Source organism: Rhinolophus sinicus, chromosome 1 (genome assembly GCF_057876585.1).
Source record: "Rhinolophus sinicus isolate RSI-liver-muscle chromosome 1, RSI-T2T, whole genome shotgun sequence".
Lineage (NCBI taxonomy): Eukaryota > Metazoa > Chordata > Mammalia > Chiroptera > Rhinolophidae > Rhinolophus > Rhinolophus sinicus.
This window is the reverse complement of record NC_142501.1, coordinates 135,391,078-135,415,200: the sequence shown is the minus strand read 5'-3', so window position 1 is coordinate 135,415,200 and position 24,123 is coordinate 135,391,078. Positions and strand designations below refer to the sequence as shown.

Here is a 24,123-nt window from a genome sequence, read left to right as displayed (position 1 = left end):
CAAAAGTACTGAAATAGATATTTTAGCGAGTTCATTGATGGAAATGTTTTAGCAATTATTTGATGGGTTAAGTATAATTTAAAGAAATTATAAAATTAAAGAGACCCAGTCTCATAATTCCTGATACTATAACTGTATAGTCAACTTAGTAAAGAAAGTTTGTATGTGTGTGTGTTTGGTGTTGCGGTTCTGTTTTGTTTCATTTTGTTCAATCTCATTTAATTTAATCCAGAGTCATTTTTTCTGGTTGGTATTGCGACTTGGGGATTATCATTTTACACTGTAAATTCTGAACCAGTTGAAAAAATGGACACAGGTGTACCATAAGATTTAAAATCTTAGCTTAATTACTGGTAAAGCTGAATTGGAGAATACCTCTTGGATCCACAGCCAAAATGGATTTTCTTATTTCCCCTCATTGCTAGACTGGCAGAGAGAGGGAGGGGTCTGCATTGGACTGGGGGATTCTCTGCTCTTGTAGGGATGTCAGGCAGACAGGATTCAGATGCCACGTGTTCACAGGTACCTTTGGCACATTAACCATGTCCAGTAGGGAAATATGGACTAGATGGTAAATTGTCACATAAATCGTCCCATTCTGAGAATGAGTCTAGAACATTTTCTAGAAAGCTGATGTACTTATTGAAGGGCTCACAGGATTATGGGAAGAGAAAGAAGATGGTTCCCTTAACAACTGGAAATACAGTCACTTTGATTTTAGTTGCATTTCGTAGTAACTGGAGTTAGGAGATGGGAAGGGAAGTAAGAACTGTTGCCTGGCACAAAGAGACACACCATGGACGTTTGTCAAATGAACACAATCATGTCACTAACTCATGAAAGGCTAGACACATTCCTTTTTGTATTTTCTTCTTGCAAGGAATTTTTGTATTTCTTCAGCCTACCCTTCTCTTTGAGGAAAAGAGTCCATTGTGTTTTTAGGGCTTCATAGAAAGTGACTGCTTAAACTGCTTTGACAAAGAGATACTATTCATTCCCAGTTGTTGGGAACTCGGTGAAGTGGAAGTAAATAGGGTAGAGACCTCACCAAGTCGGGAGGAGAAAATTAAGACTAGTTAGAAAAAGTGAATGCAGAGATTAGGACCAATTAAAATATAGATACATACTTTTATTTAGAAGGAAAACAGCAACAAAGGAGGAGTTAGTGATGACAATTATCTAATACTGCTTTAATTCACAATATTTTGATATATTCAAGGTGAGATAAACAGTATTTATATGAAGCTTTGATATGAGTTTAAAACCCGTTTGATATTAGATTATCTGAAAACAGAGAACATAGGAATTTTGTTATTACCCTGGATCCAAAATTTAAAATATCTTGTGTTCCCTTTTCTATCAACTAACAAGTATTTATTGAATGTGTATTATAAACAAGATATACTCATATATCCTTTCCTTTCATTTTTTTCTATTCTAGGCCCTCTTTACCTTTTCTTTTCTGTTAGAGTTGTAGTCCAAGCCAGCCTGTGCCATATACATTTTTTAGATACAGTTAAAATGATAGGAGTTGCTCCCCTTCCCATGACTTTGTTACGTAAAATTGGGAGAATGGGAGAGAGCATGGGGGCTATTCTTGGTGCTCCCTCCAAACATACAAATTCCTGTTAGACTATTTCGTGCTATTTGTAGAATGATAATTGAGATTTTATTTACATTTAGGCTTGATAAGGTTTTTGTGATTTTCCAAGATCCTTTTTTCCTCTTAAATCTTGACTACCTTTATCAATTTTCTTTACAGAGAAAGTCCTAGATCAAAATTTCCTCTGAAATTTGTGCCTGGACTTTCCTGATTAAATACTAACTACATTTTACAATATTAAAATTACAGCTATAAGGTCTTTAAAGATCACCTAATTCCAATTAATGTCATTATATTTTCATTCCTCACATTTTTTTTCAATAGTAAAATTGTAGCTCTTCATATCCTCTCTGGTTTTTTTCTCAACTTATATATTAACCTTATTAAAGTGTTCCTCTCCGTATCTTGAGATTATAGAACTTTTTTACTTATTCTTTCATAGATTCTGGTGCATTTATCTAATAAGAGCTTAAGGATGAATAAATTTAAAAGAATTTCTAACTCATAAATCCTTTTTAAACTTTATTTTAAAATATAATACGAAATCAGAAAACCATATTACGGAGAGAGCTTAATGAATTCTTCCGAGGCAACCGCCTTGTAACCACCATCATTATCAAGAGACTAGAACTTGCTACCTCACTCTCTACCTGTCTGCTTCCAAACAGTCCACTCTTAACCCCTCTCCCAAAGGTAGTCAGTCGTTCTTCTGAATTTTTATAGCAGTCACTTCCTTCTCAGTATGATTTTTATCATCCAAGCAATAAAACTATAATTTTGTTTCTTTAATATGTATCTTTTTAAGTTTCTCTTAATTTATAGTTAAGATTAAATGTCTTAACTCTTTTTTTCCCCTTATTGTTTGAAGAAACCACCAGATCATTTGTCCTATAGATGTTCTCACAAGCTGTGTTTTGTTGATACTAGGTTGGTGCAAAAGTAATTGCGGTTTAAAAGGTTCAATTGCAAAAACCACAATTACTTTTACACCAACCTAATGTCTTTCCCATAATGTCATTTAGCAGGTTCCTCCGTATTTGCTATAAACTGGTGGTTGGATCTAGATACTTAATTAGATTCAGTTTTGTTATTTTTGGCAAAAGTACTTTATAGGTGCTGGTGCTTCTGCAGGCAAAGATGCATAAGGTAGGGTAGCCTCTGTATTGTGGTGTTAGCAGTCATTGATGCTTAATACCTGTATCCTTCCTTTATTTGGTCCTATGGTCTTCCCTTACCCGTGGGGGACAAGTTCCAAGACCCACAATGAATGCCTGAAATCGCAGATAGAACAAACCCTATATAAACACTATTTTTTCCTACACATACATACCTTGGATAAAATTTAACTTATAAATTAGGCACAGTAAGAGATTAACAATAGTAACTCATAATAAAACAATTAAAACTATACTGTAATAAAAGTTATGTGAATGTGGTCTCCCTCGGATAACCGATCTGATTATTGAGACGACTACTAAGTCACTACTGGGCGGGCAGCGTGTACGGCAGGGACACTAGACAGAGGGGTGACTCATGTCCTGGGTTGGACAGAGCGGGACAATACAAGATTTCCTCACGCTACCCAGAACGGCCTGTAACTTAAAGCTTAGGACGTGGGGGTCTTTTTTGGAATTTTCCATTTAATATTTTAGGACCACACATAACTGAAACCTCAAGAAACAAAACCACAGATAAGGGAGGGGACTACTGACTGCATTGCAAAATTGGGTCCTTCCAATTCTAGCATTCTATTTCTTGTCAAAATACCTGTGTGAAGAGAAACTTTTCCTTACTCTTTGGAAACCCAGTGGCACAGTTCCATTACAAAATTCAGAATAAATGCCTGTTTTTTCCTTTTATTTACCAGTTTACAAAATAAAAAAATTGACAACCTATCGTCCTCCAAAGGTGGCCAATATTTTCCTACGTATGTCATTATGAACTTACAGATTTAAACTTTTTTTTATGTGTTTCAATCCATTCTGGGTATTTTCTGAACTTTGGGGGAAGCTTCCAGTTGGCTTTCAAGGCTTTTTGACACAACCCTCGTAGTCCTGGGTAACTGCTTGCTAACGGTATGACCAGATAAACTCATCTTATACATTTTTTGTCCTAGACTTGGATTTAGTCATTTCCTCCAAAAGTCCTGGTGTCTTTTGGTAGCAAATGGTATTTCAGAATTGAAATGTGATGTTTTAGCTATGCCCATTGCTAAAAATGGGCTGGTCATTGTTTCTAGGTCTTTTCAGTTACTAGAGCTAGAATATACGTGTAGATTTATTTGTGTCTATGTATTTTTTAAGATTACATGTCTTAGTGAGTTCATGCTGATACTTCCTATTCCAATTCAGGGCTTCAGGGTAATTACTTAAACTTTTTAAGCTTATATCTTTATCTTCTTTATTCTGCTCTGGGAATCCTATCTCTCAGCAACACATAGACTATCATTTAATAATTTGTATTATCCCATATGATACACAGAATCTTCTAGGGGTGGCATTAGCATAATAACATATGATTACTGAAAACAGTTTATAAAATTTTTTGCATACACTTGCTCCCTTTTTTTACAGTTATACTGTCTTTACATTGTCAAATAACTATTACATACTTTCATTTATATGCCTCCTTTAGTCTTAGCTCTGCATTTAAATATATATATTTGATACTTACCATCAGTCTGTATGCTATTGTCTTACTAGTCATTTTTCTTGGTTAAAGCTCATTCTCTAGTAGCTTCCCCAAGAAGAAGTTATCCATTCCCTCAGTTTTTGCATGCTGATGACAGCTTGCCTGTTGTTTTTATATTTGAAAGTCATTAGCTAGATATGAAATCTTTGGCTCACATTTTCTTTCCCTGAGTATCTTAAATATTTTACTCCATTTTTGTCGGGAATAAAGAATTGTTTCTGTTACAGTCATTTGGTCTTTTTATCTGGATGTCCAAAAGATGTTTTCTTTTCCTTTTAAAGTTCAGTAATTTATGAGAATGTATGTCTTGGTGTTGGTCATCCTGAGTTGATTTCCCCAGATATGTGACGTGTTCTTTCAATATGGAGTTAGAAGTGTTCTTCAATTCTTCAATTGCAGACCAGTTCTTTTCAATTAATCGCTTAGTGTTGTTCTCTTGCTTTGTTTTCTTTTTTATGGGCATTCTTGTTGTATACATTTTGGATGTTCTTTGCCTGTCTTCTATATCTGTTGCCTTCTTTTTAATCCTTTTCATCTTTCATATTTTATTCTTGTTCTACAAAAGTTTCTTTTCATTGTTTCTCGTAGGGCGTGATCTATTATGTGTGGTGCCTCTTGTGTTCCTCCTACCTTAGACTTTATTTTAAAATGATTTCTTTTCTGATTCTTTTCTGTGTTCCTTCACCTCATTTTTTCGTGTTTCCCATCCTAATTTACAATGTTCTTTCCTATCTTGTATCATTTTCTTAAAGGTTTTTAGAATTTGAAATATTAGATTAAAACTTTCACCTTTTTAATGTGTGTGCACAGGGACTATGATTTCTGGCGAGGTCCCACCATTAGTAGAAGTGTGTTGGTTTGCAACCTCCTCCCGAGCTTCCCACGTGTAATCTGAAACTGGCCCCCTTATGTGGAAGACAGAAGACAGGGAGAGATCAAAGAAAGAGGCAAACCACACCAGACTGGTAGGTGGCAGGGACTTATGAGGCTGGTCTCTGGTGGAATGTAAGACAAGTAGATCTCTACACCTGCCTACCAGAATCTTACAAGTTTATATAGATGCCATAACTGAGGGGTCAGGCGTGTATTCAGGAGGCCTTAACTGGGTTCAGTCAGGTAGTCTCAACACCACATTTCTGTCTCAAGGCTGCATCCTAGGAGCAGCTGCTGAGAGCAGGAAAGGCAAGCAGAATGCGCGTTCCAACGACAGAGGAGGGGGGTGAGGGGCCTCCAATTGCCTGGGTCCAGCCTGTAGGTCAATTGATGGTAACATCTTCTTGATGACCTCCTCCAACAGTGTTATTCTGATTTTTTCTCTTTTTCTCTTATAAAAACTTTATGTGAGATTTGGCCTCAGTCCTTTTTTGTGCTCCTTTTTCTGTGAAATTAGTTTTTATAAACATTTTAGGAAAAAAGCTTGATTTAAAATTTTCTAATTTTATGACCCTAGAGCTCCCTCTTCTGTTGTTTTGGAAAACTGTTTAAAACTACTGCTGCTTATTTTCTGAGATTTCTTGCCTTTATTCCCTCCCCTGCTTTTAAATTCAGCCTTTGAAAGTGTACAAGTCAGTGTTTTTTAGTATATTTAGAGTGGAGCAGCTATTAACCACCGTCTGATTTTAGGGCTTTTCATCACCTCCATAAGAAACACTGTACCCATTAGCAGTAACTCCCCATTCTCTACTCCGTCCAGCCCCAGCAACCACGCGTCTTTTTGTCTCTATGGATTTGCCTCTGCTGGATGTTTCATGTAAGTGGAGTCATACGATATATGATCTTTGTGATTGGCTTCTTTCACTTAGCATAATGTTACCAAAGCTTATCATATTGTAGCATCTATTAGTACTTTGTTCCTTTTTATTGCCAAATAATATTCCACTGTATAGATATACCAAATTTTGTTTATCTATTCATCAGTTGGTGGACATTTAAGTTGTTTCTATTTTTCGTTTATTTTGAATAATGGTGCAAATATTTTGTGGCAGCTTATTCATATCTATCAGTCTTTTGTATGTATATATGTAAGAAAAGCTAGTAAAGCCCATTTCCAGGGGTTTCTTCATGTCTCTTATGTTTAATATATTTTCTTTGATAACTATATGCTTACAAAAATGATGGTGAGTTATGTACACTAATGGAAGAAGAAATCAAAGGCTTCTATGCCTAATTTTTTTATGATTGCTTGTCAGCCATTACAAATTTAACATGCCTTGATGTTCTATCTAATGAAACCTGACTGGGGTATAGTAGCCTTACAAATAAACTTTCAGAGTTGAAAATTAAAATGGTAAAAATAATTTAATTTCTACCCCCAGATGTGTTCCCAGTAAAGAATACGAATCTGGGAATTGGGAGACCTGGGTTCAAGTTCTGACTTTCCTGGTTATTTGCTCAATTGATCTCTGTGGTTGTGGTAATTTTCCTTCTCTGCAGAGAAAAAAGTTTGGAGTAAATAGTCGCTGGTAACTTTTAATAAGGATTTCTTAAGTTTGTAATGAGAGAATCATATTTACTTCATCTCTGTGGTCTTTCACAATCAGAATTTATTTTTAAGTCCCTATTATGTCAGTAACCTATTAGTATCAGTGACGGTACGCAGACCATTAAGTGGGATGATGTAACTTGATACAGTAAGGGATAGTTGACAAGGAAGTATTTCTGTCCTTATTCTTTATTTGTTAAATAATTGAATGGCACGTGTATTTTAATAAATGTTATCCTCCCCATTAGTCACGGTGGCCCATGTTTGACATGTGTATTTTTATTGCAAACTATATATGGGATATTTACATATTTTTAAAATTATACAATTAATGTAATTTATAGTTTGGTGGAGACATAACTGTGAAGGAAACCACTTGGAGTTTCTAATTTTTATATTGCTAGATACATGTAGGATATATTTATAAAACATTATAGATTAAGTGACTATCAGGCTAAAAAACAGTTAATAATTTACTCAGTTTCTCCATTTTAGCATTTTTTAAGTACCTGCTGAACTATCTAAAGCTTAATTAGAAAACAAACTTAGGATCTTTATTAAGTGCTTTTATTAAAAGACAAAAATGAATATTTTAAAAATATAAGTCCTCATATCACCCACCGTAGCATTTTAGAGATGACTTAACTTAGACACTAAGGTTAGCATTCTTAGTCATATGTCAGTTTTATAAATAGAGTTCTAATTCTTGCTCAGAGCAGATAACACTCCTTCATTTTATGCCTTGATTCAAGTGTAATTCTCAATATCCAAAACTGAGTAAACTATAACCTGTCATAATGTGGGCAATAGAGCCTAACTTACTTAATCCCTGTATTTTAGTTAATTTATAAGGACAGCTTAGGAGACTGTTTTGAGTGGCACTGTTGAGTATCTTTCCAGAGAACTCAGCGGCAACAGGCAAAAAGGTGCCATATTCTTAAGATAAGGCATGGATATGACATGCCTTATAATTTGTTTAATATTTTACATTTACCAACAATTTACACATACTACTCAGTTCATTTCATAATTAACCTATGATATTTGCTAAGCTTTGTTTTAATTAATTTACATCTAAATATTTCTTTTCTCTTTTGGGGGGGGCAATGCAAATGATTAGTACTTTTTTATTTTGATTTTCATATATTTATTGCTGGTATATAGAAATACAGTCAATTTTTGTATGTTAATCTTCCATCCTTTGATTTTATTGAACTGAATATTTCCAGTTGATTTTTGTAGGTTCTTTGGGATTTTCTACATAAACAATCATGGAGACAGTTTCTTTCTTCCTAATCTACATGCCTTTTATTTCCTTTTCTTGTTTATTGCACTGTCTAGAACTTCAGTACTGTGTTGAATAACAGTGGTGAGAACGTATGTCATTGCCTTGTTCCGATCTTAAAGGGGAATCATTCAGTCTTTTATCATTAAGTATAATATTCCCTGTAGATTTTTTTGTAGATGCTCTTAATCAAGTTGACGTTCCCCTTATTCCTATTTTCCTAAGAATTTTATCACGAATATGTTTGGATTTTGTCTGATGCTTTCTTGCATCAGTAGATATGATCATGTGATTTTTCTTCCTTAGCCTGTTTTGTGGTGGATTACATTAATTGTTTTTCGAATATTGAACCAACTTTGCATCCTGGAATAAATCTCATTTGATCATGTTCTACATATTTTTTTACCTATCACTTACTTCTATTTGCTAATATTTTGTTAAGGAGTTCTGCGTCTTTATTAATGAGGGACATTGGTCTGTAGTTTTCTTTTTTGAAACTGTCTTTTTCTGGTTTTGATATCAGGATAATAGTAGCTTCATAAAATGAATTGATGTGTGTTCCCGCCTATTGTATTTTCTGGTAGAGAGTATGTACAATTGGTGTTCATTCTTCTTTAAACATTTGTTAGAATTTCTCAGTGAAACCATATAGGCCTGTATATTTCTTTTTTGGAGGTTTTTTTAATTACAAAAATCAATTTCCTTAATTATGTGGCTGCTGAACTTATCTATTGCATATCAGATGAGTTGTGGTAGTTTGTGTGTTTTGAGAAATTGGTCGATTTCATCTAAATTGTCAAATTAATGTCTGTAGGAATGTAATCCTTATGATCCTTTTGATGTCTTCAGGGTCTGTAGTGATATCCCATTTCATTACTGATACTGGTAATTTGTGTTTTCTCTCTTTTCCTTCATCAAGCTAGTTGATTTTATTGTCCTTTTGAAAGAACCAGCTTTGTTTCATTGATTATTTTCTCTATTTTTCTATATTCAATTTTATTAATTTTTGTTCTTTATTATTTCCTTCTGTTTGCTTTGATATTATTTTGCTCTACTTTTTTGGGTTTTTGAAGGAGGAACTTACTAGTAACTTAAGACTTTTCTTCCAAATTATGACACAAATTTTGATATTTTGTATTTTAATTTGTATTCCATTCCATGTACTTTTTAATTTCCATTGAGAAGTATATTGTTGAGAAGTATATATCTTTTTGTTATCTTTTAATTATTGGTTTTTAGTTTAATTATATTATGATCAGAGAAAGTATTCTTTCACTTCTTTTTAAATTTGGGGGGGTATTGCTTTATGGCCCAGGATACAGTCTATCTTGGTGTATATTCTGTGGTCACTTGAGAAGGATGTGTATCTGCTGTTGTTGAGTGGACTGTTCTATAAATGTCAGTTAGATCTTGTGATGATGGTGACACTGAGTCCCCCAGATCCGTGCTGATTTTCTGTCTAGTTCTACCAGTTGCTGAGAAGGAGATGTTGAAATCTCCAGCTATAATTGTGGATTTGTTTATTTCTTCTTTCAGTTCTATTAAGTTTTTCCTTCATATATTTACAGCTTTGTTGTTTAGTACATACACATTTAGGATTGTCATGTCTTCTTGGTAGTTTGGTTCTGTTATCATTGTGTATTATCTCTCTTTGTCCCTCGTTATTTTCTTTTTAATTATCTGATGCTGACATAGCTACTCATGCTTTCCTTTTGTGTTGTTTGCATGATATGTCTTTTTTCACCCTTTTACTTTCAGTCTCTCTATGTTGTTATATTTGAAGTTTCTTGTAGACAGCATAAATTTAGGCCATGGTTTTTAATGTACTCTGCCAAATCTCTGTCTTATAATTGGTGTAAGTAGACCATTTACATTTCACATAACTATGTGCTTAGGTCCCCCATGTTATTTGTTGTTTTCTGTTTCTCATTTCTCTATTTTCTATTCCCTGCCTTCCTGTGGGTTACTTGAACATTCTTTAGAATCTATTTTGACTTGTAGTGTTTTTGAGTGTGTACATTTGCACAGTTATTGCAATGGTTGCATTATCTTACATTATGTATATATAACATGATGTTATGTATATCACAGTCTGTTGGTGTCATCATTTTACCAGTTCAACTCAAGTATATAAACTTTCCTTTCCTTCATGTCACTTTACTTTGACCCATTTATAATTGTCTTAAATATTTCCTCTACGTACATTTTCACCCACTTCAGTGTTACAATTTTTTCTTTAACCTTTACATATAATTTTGAAATCTCAAGGAGAGGAAAAGCCTGTTGTATTTGCCCATATTTTTGCTTTCTGATATTCCAAGTTTCCTTCTTTTTATCATTTCCTTTCTGTTCAGAACATATTTAGCCATTCTTTAGGGTAGGTCTGCTGGCCACAAATTCTCTTGGTTTTGTTTTTTTTTTGTTGGTGTTGGGTTTGGGGTTTGTTTTGTTTTGTTTTGTTTTTGGTCTGAGAATGTCTTGATTTCCTCTTAATTCTTGTAGGACATTTTCTCTGGGTATAGTATTCTGGGTTGATATTTCTTCCAGATTGAAAAATATTGTGCCAATTCTTCTGGCCTCTATGTGTCAATGATGAGAAACCCACTGTGGTTAGAATTCTTTTTCCCCTACAGATTAATTGTTATTTCTCTCTCTTATTTCAAGTTTTTTTCTTGTTACTAGTTTTCAAAAGTTTGACTATGTGTCGTGGCATGGATTTCTTTTATATTTATCTTGTTTGGTGTTTACTAAACTTCTTGAATCTGTGGATTTATGTCCTTTACCAGATATGGGAAGTTTTCAGTCATTATTTCTCAGCATATGATTTGTTTTCTCTCTCTTTATCCTTTCTGTTTAGGACTCTGATGACTTGCAAATGTCAGGCCTTTTGTTAAGAGTTCTATAGGTCCCTGAAGCTCTCTTTATCTTTTTTTCAGTCCATTTTCTCTCTGTTGTTCAGATTGGGTAATGTTTTTTTGTTCTATCTTCCAATTGACTGATTCTTTCCTCTGTCCTCTCCATTTTGATGTTGAGCACATCCATTGAGTTTTTTTTAATTTTGGTTACTATTTTCAGTTTTAAAATTTCCATTTGATTTTTTTTTTTTTTTTTTTTTTTTTTTTGCTGAGACTTTCTATTTTTGCAGATTTCAAATGTTCATGATGACTACTTTAAAATCTTTGTCAGATAATTCTAACATCTGTCTTCTTGGTATTAACATCTATTATTATTTTTTCATTCAGCTTAAGATCTTCCTGGTTCTTAGTATGATGAGTTATTTGTGATTGAAATCTGGGCATTTTGTTCTATGTTACTTGATTCTGGATCTCATTTAAGCCTTCTCTTTTTTGTCTTTCTCTGATACCACACCGGTATTTAGTGGATGGGGAGCAGGGACATTTCTTTACTCCTAGTTGGATATAGAAACCCAGGTTCTCTGCTCAGGCTCTGTTGACACCCAAGGAGGAGGTGCCGGCTTGGTGGAGGTAGGAGTTCTTGCTCCCCACGTTGTCTCTGCTCACACTGTGGTAGGGGTCGCCTTGTCACCACGAACGGTCATGAAAGTCCTGACTCTCCACTAGGCTTCCTGTGATACCAACACAAGGGGAGGGGGAAGAATACCTCATTACTGCCTTCTCTGACCCCTCCCTGGAGAGGGCGTTGCAGTGCCTTGTTAAGCCTCGCAAACAGAAGTCTAGGCTTCCTGCTGTCCTTTACTGGCAGGGGTGGGAGTAGGGCCACAGTTCCTTCTGTGTTGTTTGCCTGGAGTTGAAAGTTATTATCTAAAAGTTTTCTTTCCTAATCCTTTGGCTAGAGAGCAGGCTGTTTTGGTCTGTCATACCCACTGGCTTCACCAGGTTGCCAGCTTCTTCAGCTCCAATGTGGGATGTAAGAGGCAGAAAGAAAACCCTGGGACTCATTACACATCATCCGTCAGGTTTCAAGGTTCTTAGGCAGTTTTTCTTCTCTCTGCCTTTCAGACTCTTCATATGTCTGTTTTATAGGTAATGCCCAATGTTTTAAATTATACATAGTGGGAGAAATAGGGGGAAATACATCTATTTCATTTTCCCAAGCAGATGTCTGAGATTTATATTTTTAAAAAATTTCGGGAGACAACCATTTCCCTGGCATAGCTATTAATAGTAAAATGGTAGTCAGAAATTTTTCCAGAAGGAAAGATGCTTTTCACAAAGCTTATTTTTAAGATAAGATTTGAATAAAATACTCAAAACATTATAAATATATTCCATTATATTTAAGGCTGTCATGTAGAAATGCAGCACTCTCCGCCTAATCAGTGCTCGGCCTCATTTCACCATCCCCTTTATGTCAGTCACCATCAGAAGGAAGCCCAGGAGTCCTCCGTCTACCAGATTTGTCTTTCACAGTGTCTTAGCGCATCTCTTTTTTTTTTTTTTTTTTTTTTTTTCCCCGGTGTGCGTGACCTTCTCCCCGGTCGGCGAGGTCCGCACCCCGAAACACCTGGCACCCGGGGGAAGGCTCAGCGCCGCCGCGCCGCCGCCCCTGCACAGCAGCCGGGAGAAGGTCACTGCCGCCGCCATCTTGCGGGATTAGCGCGTCTCTTAATCTGACCTCATTTCCATCTAACTCCAACTCCCCGGACTTTTGCAAATTACTTTTTGGAACCCATCAATCTCCTCTGAACTTTACTATCTTAAACCTGTGTCCCCACCAAAACAATTCTGGTGAAAAGACTCCCAACTGTGGTAAAAGCTAGAACTGAAAATGGCTTTTCTGGAGTTGGTACTGGAAGGAATAGGGCCAATCCCCATCCTTAGGTAGTGAGTTGAGGAATTAGAGACGTAGAGCCTCGGTTTTCCAGTGAGCCTCCAGGAAGACGGTGAAATCACTTGGGTAGAGACTGGTCTGGCGAGGGCGACAGAGAGGGGACTATAGAGAATGGAAGTGAGAAAACACTTTGATAGTCACCTATAGAAAGGGGAAGATGGATTACGTAAAGCAAAAAAAACCTTCTGTGAAGGCCGTGAAATTTGCAGTTCAGCGGTACTTGGACCCTGTGGACACCTTGCATTTTCTTCCAGAAGAGGCTGTGTAGCAGTCGCTAGGAACCCGGACACACGATTGCTTCGAGAATCGTATTCCCAGCTATGGCTGTACTTTATCTTCATTCCTCTGTCTGTTTTTAAAGGTCTTTTAAACTTTTTATATTTATTATTCATTTTTAGAAATATAATTATGGTGTGGTGTTCCATGATTTTTTTGCCCTGATTGGGTATTTTTTAAACTACTTAGATATGTGAGTTTATAGTTTTCATCAAATTTGGAAGATTTTCCTCCATTCTTTCTTAAAATCTTTTTCTGTCCCACTCATACTCTCCGTCCATCTATTAGACCACATGATAACTGACCTGTAAGTTATTGAGGCTTTATCATTTGTTTTTTAGTCTTTTTATTCTCTGTATGCTTCAGTTTGGTTAAATATTACTGTTACGGCTTCAGGTGCCTCTTCTGCAACATCGAAACTATTCCCACTCACTGAAATTAGCATTTTTGATATGTTATAAGTTTTTCATCTTTAAAAGTTATATCTAGTTCTTTTAAAAATCTTTTGTTTCTCACCTCATTATGTTTACATTTTTCTTTATATCCTTAAGCATATTCTTTTAAAGGCCTTGCCTGCTAATTCAGTCATCCCTGTGACTTTTTGGTCTATTTCTATTGACTAATTTTTATTCTCGTTTGGTTATCATTTTTCTATTTCATTATATGCCTACTAAGTTTTATTAGCTAATGGACATTAAGAAGTTTTACGTTGTTCTGTGTTGGCTTTTTACCTGCTTTTAGATATCGTTGGGCTTTGTTGTGGATCAGTTTGAGCTGCTATAGCAGGAATCGGCAAACATTTTCTCAAAGAGCCAGATAGTAAATATTTTAGGACTGTGCATGATATGATCTCGGTTTTTTTGTTGTTGTTTTTTAACTAAAATTTATTGGGGTGACAGTGGTTAGTAATGTGGTCTCTGTTGTGCTCCTGCAGCGAGAAAGCAGCCATAGGCAACATATAAAACATGGTGTTGCTGTGTCCTCAGGCAGCTTCGCTTACAGAAAGTTCACTTGCTCATGCCTAGTAGTTTGCTGACCCCTACTTTGGAGGCTTGTTTTCAACATTTGTTAGAATGGATTTAGAGCAGCTTTATTCTAGGGCTGGCTTATTTCCTGTGGAGTGTCTCCTGATTGCCCTGGGTGTTCGGCAAGGATTCTCTACTCTAACTGGTTGAAACTCAGATGTTTCCTCGTCTTCTATGAGCTTTGCAAATTGTTTACAGGACTCGGTCCTTCTTTGCCCAGTCGCATGGAGCTCCGCTGGGTACACGCACAGCTCACTATTCAGCCAAAGATTGAGGCCGACCCCTCAACTGAGCTGTAGTCTCCTGGAGCAGCGGCCTCCTCTAAAGTGCTCTGTCCCTCAGATTCCAATGTTTGTCTTCTCAGTTCAACAAGATAACTTTGATCTGCTCGGCACCTCCTCCTTGCTCTACAGTCCAAAAAGTGTCTCCAGATTCCCCTCAAAAAAACAAAACCAAAAAGACCAGGCTGCTCCCAGGGCACACATTTATTTCCTTTCTTGCAGGGTTACAGTCCCGTACTGCCTGTCGTCCAATATTTGAAAACTGTTTTATATATTTTGTCCAGTTTTATAGGTGTTTACAGCAGGGAATTAAGCCCCTCCCCAGTTTGCCGTCATGGCAGGAAGCTTCTATGATGGTTTTAAAATAAATATCTGAGTTCTATTCTAGATTAGATTTTCTGGGGGTGGTGCCAGGGCTTACATACTTTTTTTAAAAAAAAAAAAAAAAAGCTCCTTGGGATTCAGACACACAGTCAAGTTTGAGAATCTTGCTTGGCTCTTGAGTTTTTGGAGCCAGACAGAGATAATTTGACTACAAGTACTGAGGCCTCGTATATCTTAAGTTCAGAGGCGCTGCCATTTGGGACTCTGATCAGACAGAGGCAGGGAAGATCCGCTGGGAAGGAAAGAGGCGATGTACAAAAGTGGAAGGTAACTTAATGGAAGGTAGGAGATGGATTTCCCCTATTTTGGAGTTTTGAAGCTAAGGCTTAACCTCTCTTCTTACTCCCAGACACCAGATGAAAAGTGACCAGATCCATCCATTCTTTTCTGTCCTACCCACTACCGTAGTAGATCTTACTGTTATTTATATCCTTTAGACGGATTAGTAAAAGAGAAGGATGAAGTGTAGAATGTTCCATTTTACTGTCTTAGGACCAAGCCCTGTCCCAAGCTTTCTCTTCACTCATACTCTCCCCGAAGCAATAGAGGCTGAGAGAGAATAGGGTGACCTCTTTCTGATCCATGTCTTCCCCTTCCCTCATTCTCTCTGAACCCACCCCAGAGTTCTTTGTTAGGTAAAGCATGTTAAGGTAATATGTTTTGTTTACACTGTGTGTAGCCATCCATGGGCATTTAAAGAAACTAAAACGGATGCCCTTCCAGAGGTCATTTATCCAAACAGAGTAAATAGGGAAGGGTGAATATGTCTGTCCTCCAGGAGATCTGAACTAATAATGCTAAGGGACCACCACAATAAAATTTATTTGAACTTAGTTTGGCTTAAAAATTAGTGCAAATTCTACATTTTATTCTTTCACATATTCGTATTTTAATATGAAAGTGTTTTGACTTACTGCTTAGTAGAATTGACATTTCAGAGAAATGAACTATCTTTATCATGTGACTTCATGTACCTCTAGATGTGCCCCTAGATTAATAACTTCCCTATTTGCTGAAGCACAACTATAGAAGCAGTCAGGTCTTTTTGCATTTTTAAGAACAACTTTTAGTTTCTAAATTTTAAGTTACATTGTAGGTGGTAGAGGACTTGGAGGAATAGCCGCCCACCAGATACCTGATCCATGTTTACATGAATGTATCTTTGAGGGGAACGTGCTTCCAAGTCTAGCAAGCCATCTGGTGGCCCACCTCTCTTTCCACCGCTAGAATGTGGCCCAGGTTAGTGCTTCGTGGAGCAGAGGACGCAGTGCCTGCTGGCCCAGTTACTGTGCTGTTGCCAAGGATGGTTAGCGGCCTCTGAGTGAGGACGGGGTTACATAGGGGGCACCAGTTCTTTTTTTTTTTTTTTTTAATTAGTCCAGAAAATAGTCCTCATTCCTTGCATTTCTATAGAGTGGGCTTTCGTGAATACAGCTATACTGTGTCCAGTTACCGAGTGTCATATAAAGCAGTGGTTTCAACTTATACTTGGTTTCTACTGAAAAGACTGATTTTTCTTTGCCATTCTGCAGTACCTTCTCCAGGCAAATTCCGCTCCCCTGCAGCACCATCTCCTTTGGCTCTCCGGCAGCCAGTGAAAGCATTTAGTAACCATGGCTCCGGTTCTCCTGGTAGCCAGGAAACAACACAACTCACACAAACCACCTCGTCACCTGGGCCTCCGCTGGTTCAGAACACGGTCGCAGCAAATCCTCCCAGCAATATCAACAGCGCCACTCTAACCAGACCTGCAGGGACAGCCGTGATGAGAAGTGGCTTGCCCAGACCCAGCGCCCCTTCTGCTGGGGGGATACCAGTGCCTCGCAGCAAACTTGCACAGCCTGTCCGCAGGTAAGCGGCAGATGCCCCGTGTCCACATGCTGAGCGTAGGAAAGCCCGGAAGTCCCCTCATCTTTGCATGGGTAGTGAGCATAGAGTGTCATCAGGGCGTTCCCACTAGACTCCGAGTACAGTTTGAATAAAACATTTTTTTATTGGTTTAAAAGAAAACCTCACTTGTGACATTAGGATATTATGCTACTTTGGTTTTGATTATATTTGCCCAGATGCCTAACATGATTAAGTATCTCAGAGAACTCCTAGAAAAATCTATTAGAGCCACTCAATTTGGTTGTGATATTTGCTCATTTTGAATATAATATTTAATAAAATTCAATATAATATTCAGTATTAAAGTCTAGAGCGAGATTTAAGATAAAATCTAGCTGCCAAGTCTGACTATAATCCAGGATGGTGGTTTTGCAAACTTTGCTACAATTCAGAATCTCCTGTGGAATTTATATAAATATAGAGGCCTAAGTTCTTCCCGCAAAGAAGCCCAAAGTCTGTGAGGATGCTGTTTTATGTTTGTTTAATCTGAAGGTGATTCTGAGCCCAGCCAGGCTGGGGACCATGCGCCTGTAATCTTCATCTACCTTTCAGGAATGTGATTACCACCATCAGTAAATTTAGGTGTCAAATAAAACTTTATTTGCATTAAAAAAAATGCTTTCATCCCCCAAGCATTTAGACTGAATTGCTTTTTATTCTAAGATAAACATGTTACATTTCTGAATTCAGTAGTAGTGTACAACAGCTTTGTGCTATGCACTGTCCTAAGTAACTTATCTGTACCTTATTAATTTTTACAATAACACTAAACATGTAAGTACTGTTGGTACTCCTACTTTTCATAGAAGAATATTGAAATTTGGTGAGGCTAAGTAATTCTAAGACAACACAACTAATAAGACCTTCAGTTCCAAGTATGTCTGACTTCCAAGTCCTTTTAAGCACCACTGCCTTCTGCCTAGTGACGGTGACACTGAGCTTCGACTGCCACAGTCAGTACTCTTCCCCTCGAATGAAAGCAAGAGGCAATCCATGCAGTTTGAGGAGATGAGACAATCTTTTCTTTAGTAGCTATTTTAACAAAAAGAGGTTAGTGAAGTCTGAGGCCCAGTAAAACTTGCGAGTTGTGGAAATACTGAGTGTGGGATGGTCGTGCCGATAGCTGTTTAGAGCTTTGATCTCAATAGTCCCTGGAATCGCCTCCGTTGGATTGTGATGCTGCCGGCAAAGTAGTTTCCGTCTGTGGGAGGTAGTGTGGTAATGTTTCATTCAGGCCTTGCAAATCACTTTATAAAATTGCTTTATTTCAGATCCTTGCCAGCTCCTAAAACCTATGGTAGCATGAAAGATGACAGTTGGAAAGATGGCTGTTACTGACCAGCAAAGACAAGAAAGCAGAGGTCCACAGCGTCATGGATACCCCTTCACCAGGCTGAAAGGCAACTTTTATATGCAGACTGTTCAGATAAGACTCTTGGGATTTATAAAATCCCAGCCCTCTCTGTCTTAATTAGCACAAACTGACAGAGATGATCAAGCAGCACTTTAATGACATTTAACATCAGACGTGTTTGGTAATCATACAATCACTCTCCATGGAATCACTTTTAGTTTTGTTTAATACAAACTAAGTCAATTTTTTAATATTTGACCGACACCAATATCTGGGCAAACAAACTAATGGATGCCAAAGAGAAAATGCCCATTTGTAAATGAGAGAGTACCTTTGTGCACAAGAAAATGGTGAATGGAAGCTATCCAAAACTTCACATTCAACGTAATTTACTGTTTAAATGGTATCAATAAATACTTGTTTTCATGAGAACTAATATTCTAATTATCTAAAATGTTTCACTAGTGTTTCACAGGTACTCTAAGAAACTAGACTGAGATGGAGGTGGATGGAGTGGGAAGAAATCTGGGCTAGAGATTTAAAACTTGATACCTAAATTTGGAACAATTCTATAAATTATTTTTGCAGACTCATTAGAAAAATTGTCATTTTGTTTAATTGTAAGTTTTGGATGTAGCGCCACGTCACCACCACCAGGTAGCATTACCGCGTGCATCCGTCATGTTGCATCGACACATCGGATTTCTGTGTTTGTTTTGATTGCCAAAAGGGCTCAATGTCAGTTGTACAATCTTTCTAACTTTATAGCTCCTGGCTCAGGAAAGATAGCCTTTGCTATTGAAGCCAACTTCTCCACTTGCTGTTATCTGTTACAGAACCAAGAGATCTTGTTTTTATTGGCAGGTTGCTATGATGGGAAAGAGCAAGTAACATGTGTCTTTATTCTTGATATAAATACCACCACCTCAGTGCTTATAACCTGGAACAAAACCATACAGTGAGGCAAGGGGAAATCTATGCACTTAACTTACAAAATCCCTGGCAATGACAGTTATATTGTTACTGTTAAATGATACAACGGTCTGTTATGTGGTAGGAAAACAGCCTTCTGAATCCTGCCTAAGTTGGTCCACTTTAAACTGAGTAACTGTATAAACATCCTTTGAAAATACTGTCCCTTTTGACTTAGATTCTGCCTTACATCGTTTTTTGCATTTTTGGTAATAAATGGAACCTACTACATGTGACTAACGTTTAAATACTTGCTCTCTAATGGTCCTTATGTATACCCTGGGAAACACTTGTTTCGGTTTTATTAGACTATTACCAGACTGCAGCGTCCTTCTGTATCAGGCTTCTCGTTTTTCATGGTGAGATGTCTGTTTTTAAATATTTAATTTGAACAGCTCTAACATATTGGCAGTCAGGTCACGTAAAGGACTTTAGAGATTTGAACATAAGTTCATTTCCCGTTAGTCCAAGACATTCTGTAAGTTGGCAAAAGAAATTGAGAGAGAAATGGGAAGCCTGATATTCGGGTAGCATTGAGGTTGACATGTTGAAGGAATGATAAAACTAAGACCCCTGCCGTAACTGACACCGTGGTAGTCTATTAGCTTGACAGGTAGGGAGTCATTCAGTCAGCACAAGCAGCTGGAGATTTAAACTGTCAGTGCTACTGGATTTGGGTGTATAATTCAAGGAAGAAATTTTATCCTTGAATTTGAGGGTGATGGGGGTAGGTCAGGAAAGGATGGCGCCAGAATTCCACATGATGAACAAAAAAATGTTGCTTTTCAGAAGAAGATAAAGCATCTGCTTTGGGTGTGGGGGGCATACCATGTAAAAATCTAAGCAAAAGAACTAGCCACTTTCGCTTTTTAAAACCACATATACACAAAACAAAATAGGTCTCAGTTTTCTGTGCAACATTGCAAAAACTATGTGTGTGTATGTATATATATATATATATATATATATGTGTGTGTGTGTATATATATATATATATATATATATATGCTGCAATCTAATAATTAAGAGGAAATTTAACTCTATTATGAAACACCCATTACATTTTTAAGTTAGATTATCAGTTTCAAAAGGAGTATTCAGGTTATTTAACTTTGTTTTTAAATGGCTGCATCAGAAAAAAAATGTCTATTTTTTTTATTAAAATATTTCATCACTTGTTAAAAATGTATTTGGATCTGAGTTGGGTAAAGTATTATTTTACCTGCTGTTTACTACCACAGACTATTGGCTTTTAATTTCCTAAAGAGAAAAATTGCCTTTTTACTAGAAAGCCTTTGTGTGTTGCCAATTTTTCTGTTTGGGAAAATCTGAGGATTCACTGTGGTTAGTCTTACAGGGGAAATGTGGATTTGATAATCTAGTGCCTATGATTTTAACTTATGTTTGATATATAGTAGTAGGGGTTTTATGAATGTTGATTATTTTTTTGTGCCAACAGCCCAGAATTGTCACTTATATGTAAGCAGAAAGAGATGAGCTCTGCTTCCAAAGTTATTTAATTTTCTCAGTGTTTGAATGTTATTTTTGTGTGTGTTAATAAAAGTGTAAAAAATTGGAAAAAATATAAATATTCTTAACTCAAGCATTTGCTGGATCATTTTTCTACAAAACTTGTTTGTAATATAAAACACTCTCTAAAGAGTTGACTTTTTTCAGTTTTCATACCCTGGAAATCACATTTTGTAAAACTGGGGACCATTCATAATTGTCAGATACTTTTTAAAATTATTATCTCAATACATCACTTTTATAAAAAAGTTTTTTTGAAAGGAAATTAGATACATATGTGTCCCCAGATGTTTGTATAACTAGAATGATCTAGACTATGTATGTTTAAATTAACTTTTTATTGAATGTACAGGCATCAATTTTTGACATTACGCATGGTCCTTTTAGATCACATGAAGTTTGATTTACAAACATTTCGATAGCCGAACTTGTACGTGTGGTTGCCTCCTTAATAAACAGCCTGACCATAATGTTTATTATTAAATTTATATGTTTTTTCAAGTGTTTTATTAATCTGGATATGGTGAGATTCTCCCCCCCCCCCACCTCCGCCGCCAGTTGTCTACAATTGGTTTTAATAAATTTCTCAGTTGATTTTTTTTAAACACACAAACCAAATCATATTGCCCTTTCAGATTTTATCTTCATGAGGTTGGAATGTATCATGTTATATTCTCTCTGTCCTAGTTACTTGATATTTTGATTATCTGGAGTAAATTTATAGTTTGTATTCAAAATTGGTAACTGGAACTTTTTACCTGCTGTGAATTCATATCTAGTTAGAAAAGCCAGCATATATGAAACATGCAAAGTGCCATTGTATAAGAGTTTCCAAGAGGGAAAATGAATACATTTTCCAACCAAATATGAGTATTTAGTCGATCATATGCATCTTTTCTCTCATGGATGAATGGGAAAAATCAAGAATTGTACATGTTTAATTAGTTCCCCCGCTTTCCTTTGGAAGTTTTTACTGTCCTCCATGCTACAGTTAGTCTCACTAATGAGGCATAGAGAAATGACCCTTTATGTCTGAATTTTTCTCCCAAGCCAACCTAAAAATTTAAAAAACACATTTGAAACTAAATGTCAGTATACTTGTAAATCAACAAATGAGAAGTTTACTTAAACTTGTTATATACCCAGTGCAACAGAAAAACTTATATGGAGGTTCTGGTGAAGTATTTGCTATATCAAAGTTCATCTTTGAGTTCAAAATGCAGAATAAATGCTGGAAAAACCAACTTGGAGGGAAATAGTGAACAGGATGTTCACATGAGCACGAAGCCAAAATTAGCACCTCCTAATGTATTTTGTATTTTGAATGACCCTAAATATAAGTCTGAGTGGACTAAATGAAATGGCCCTCTGGTTACTAGTCTGAAAACCAAAGACTTCACTCGTGGACTTGACTTAACACAACCTGGTTAAAATTCTAAGTGATGCCAGTATGAAACTGGTTCTATAGGTACCCTGGGCAACCTTAATGTTTAAAAAGTAAATAAAGTTTTATTTCTTCCGATTTTGAAACTAATTTAGATTCATTTATTTAATAAAAAACCTGGAAATATTAAGAAATATAAAAGTGAAAATGATCCCACATTTCACCTGGGGATCCTGCAATCCAGAAATATTTAAGTGCTGACCTAACATGGTTTTAAAATACTAAGTGGAAGGGTAAAAAGTCTTCTGTTTACAATGAGAAAATATTTTTCACTTACAATGCTGACGTGTGTTTCTGAACAGAAAGGTGTACATTAACTACCACTGAAAGCTTGACACATATTTCTCAATTCCTGATTACAGATACTCCTTGATTTAAAAAGAAATCATATAGTTTGTATCTTATGACATTAATTGGTTTCTCCTAGGAAAAATATAGTAAATTATAATGAAGAAAAAGCACTTAATGCATAGGTAATCAACCATGTAAATTTGAGGATATTGTCTTTTTCTTTTTTTATGAAATTGGGAATCTTATTCATGGTTGACAGTGTAACTTTTTCCTAACTCTGATGTCACTGACAACTGCCATCATTTAGATGGATTTTCTGATGGAGGAAAAAAAAAAAGGCAGTTCCAGGAAGAGTGTACAAATACTAACTCCAAAACTTTACCAAATCTATATATTATCGTAGTTCTTCATACAGTATCTTTTATTAACACTTGAACTTCCCCCCACACACAGTCCACCAAGCTGTGAATTGACAGCATTGGTTGTGTACAATTCCAATTTTAAAATAAAATACCTTTGAAGAAATAACAGGTACAACCAAATAAAGAATCGAGATAATCTAGAGTTCTCAAACTTTAGAATCACCTTACAGGCTGTTTAAAAACAGATTTCTGCACCCCATCCCAAGCACGACTGTTCAAAAACAGAACTCTGGTCCCGAGAACTAAAATTCTAGGAATCGGCTTCCCCAGCACAGAGCAGGTGCCCATTCCCGGGCTGGCTGGGCCCAAGTGACGGAGGTGAAGTGAAACCCACGTAGCTCCTATGGAAATCATATGGATGGAATGAGGGAAAGACCATTTCCCCTGAAAATGGTGCTGTCCCCCAGGAGGTGGGCCTCGTCTTGGGCAAACAACGATAGGTCCACACCACAGGTGTCTCAGAATATATGGTATAAAATGACTTTCTTGTCAGTGGTCACATTTCCTGGAGGGAACGTGTAGCGAGAGCGAAGGTCCTGATTAGTATTTGAGCCATGGGCTCAGCCGTGCATGGGGCCCAGTTTCATGCCTGTTCCTGAATTCCATGACGCACCCCAGTAGACTTATAAGTGCCCCTAAGTATGCAGGTCGACTGAAGCTAAGATTTTGTCCTTTGTCCCAGGAGAAAGGGCTAATTTTTCAAAATTTTTTTTGTAATAGGTTTCATTTAATATGTGCAGAAAAGTGTAGGAAACGAATGTTCAGCTCAATGAATTACTGTGACTACATGTGTAACCACCATGTGGGCAAGAAACAGACTGTTCTTAGCACCCAGAAGCTCTCCTAATGCCACCGGCTAATCACTGCTTCCTTCCCTCCAAAGATAACAGCGAGCCTGACTTCTAACATTATTTTTGAACTTTATATAAACGGAACCATACATTTTGTAATTTTTTCCCCACCTATCTTGTTTTGATTAAAGGCTACATATTGGGTTTCTCTCAGACTCAGTCACCAAACAAAAGTAATGTGAGAGTCACTTACGTTGCTGATGTTGCTGTACTTTGTTCTAACTGCCACACTATATGCCGTCAGATAAATACATCCCAGTTTGTCCGTGCTAACGTTGGAGGACTCTTGGTTTGTTTCCACTTTGAGTCTCTTAAAAAATAATGCAGCTTTGGACTGCAGGCATCGTCAAATAGAGTAAGCCCTGAAAAGCCTTTCCCACTTACAACTAAAAATTTTGAACAAAATGCAAAAGGTAAGTACCTGAGGACACTGAAAAATAAAAGCAAGCCTATTGGGGAGAAGAGTCAAACCTGGAGAAGAGACTCATCCAGGAGTGTGTTTCCCATTTTCCCTCTTCTCTCTTGGCCCT

The 24,123-nt window shown here is 36.7% G+C and overlaps 1 protein-coding gene across 3 annotated transcripts in view; it reads left to right on the top strand.

Moving 5' to 3' along the window:
- SLAIN2 (SLAIN family member 2) overlaps nt 1-18,515 on the top strand; it is a 70,729-nt gene extending 52,214 nt beyond the window's left edge. For all 3 annotated transcript variants that reach the window (XM_019741041.3, XM_019741039.3, XM_019741040.3), the window contains 2 exons: nt 16,372-16,690; nt 18,001-18,515. In XM_019741041.3, the coding sequence (XP_019596600.2) occupies nt 16,372-16,690; nt 18,001-18,067 (386 nt within the window). In that variant the 3' untranslated portion in view covers nt 18,068-18,515. The remainder of the gene's footprint in view (nt 1-16,371; nt 16,691-18,000) is intronic.
- The last annotated feature ends 5,608 nt before the right edge of the window (nt 18,516-24,123 follow it).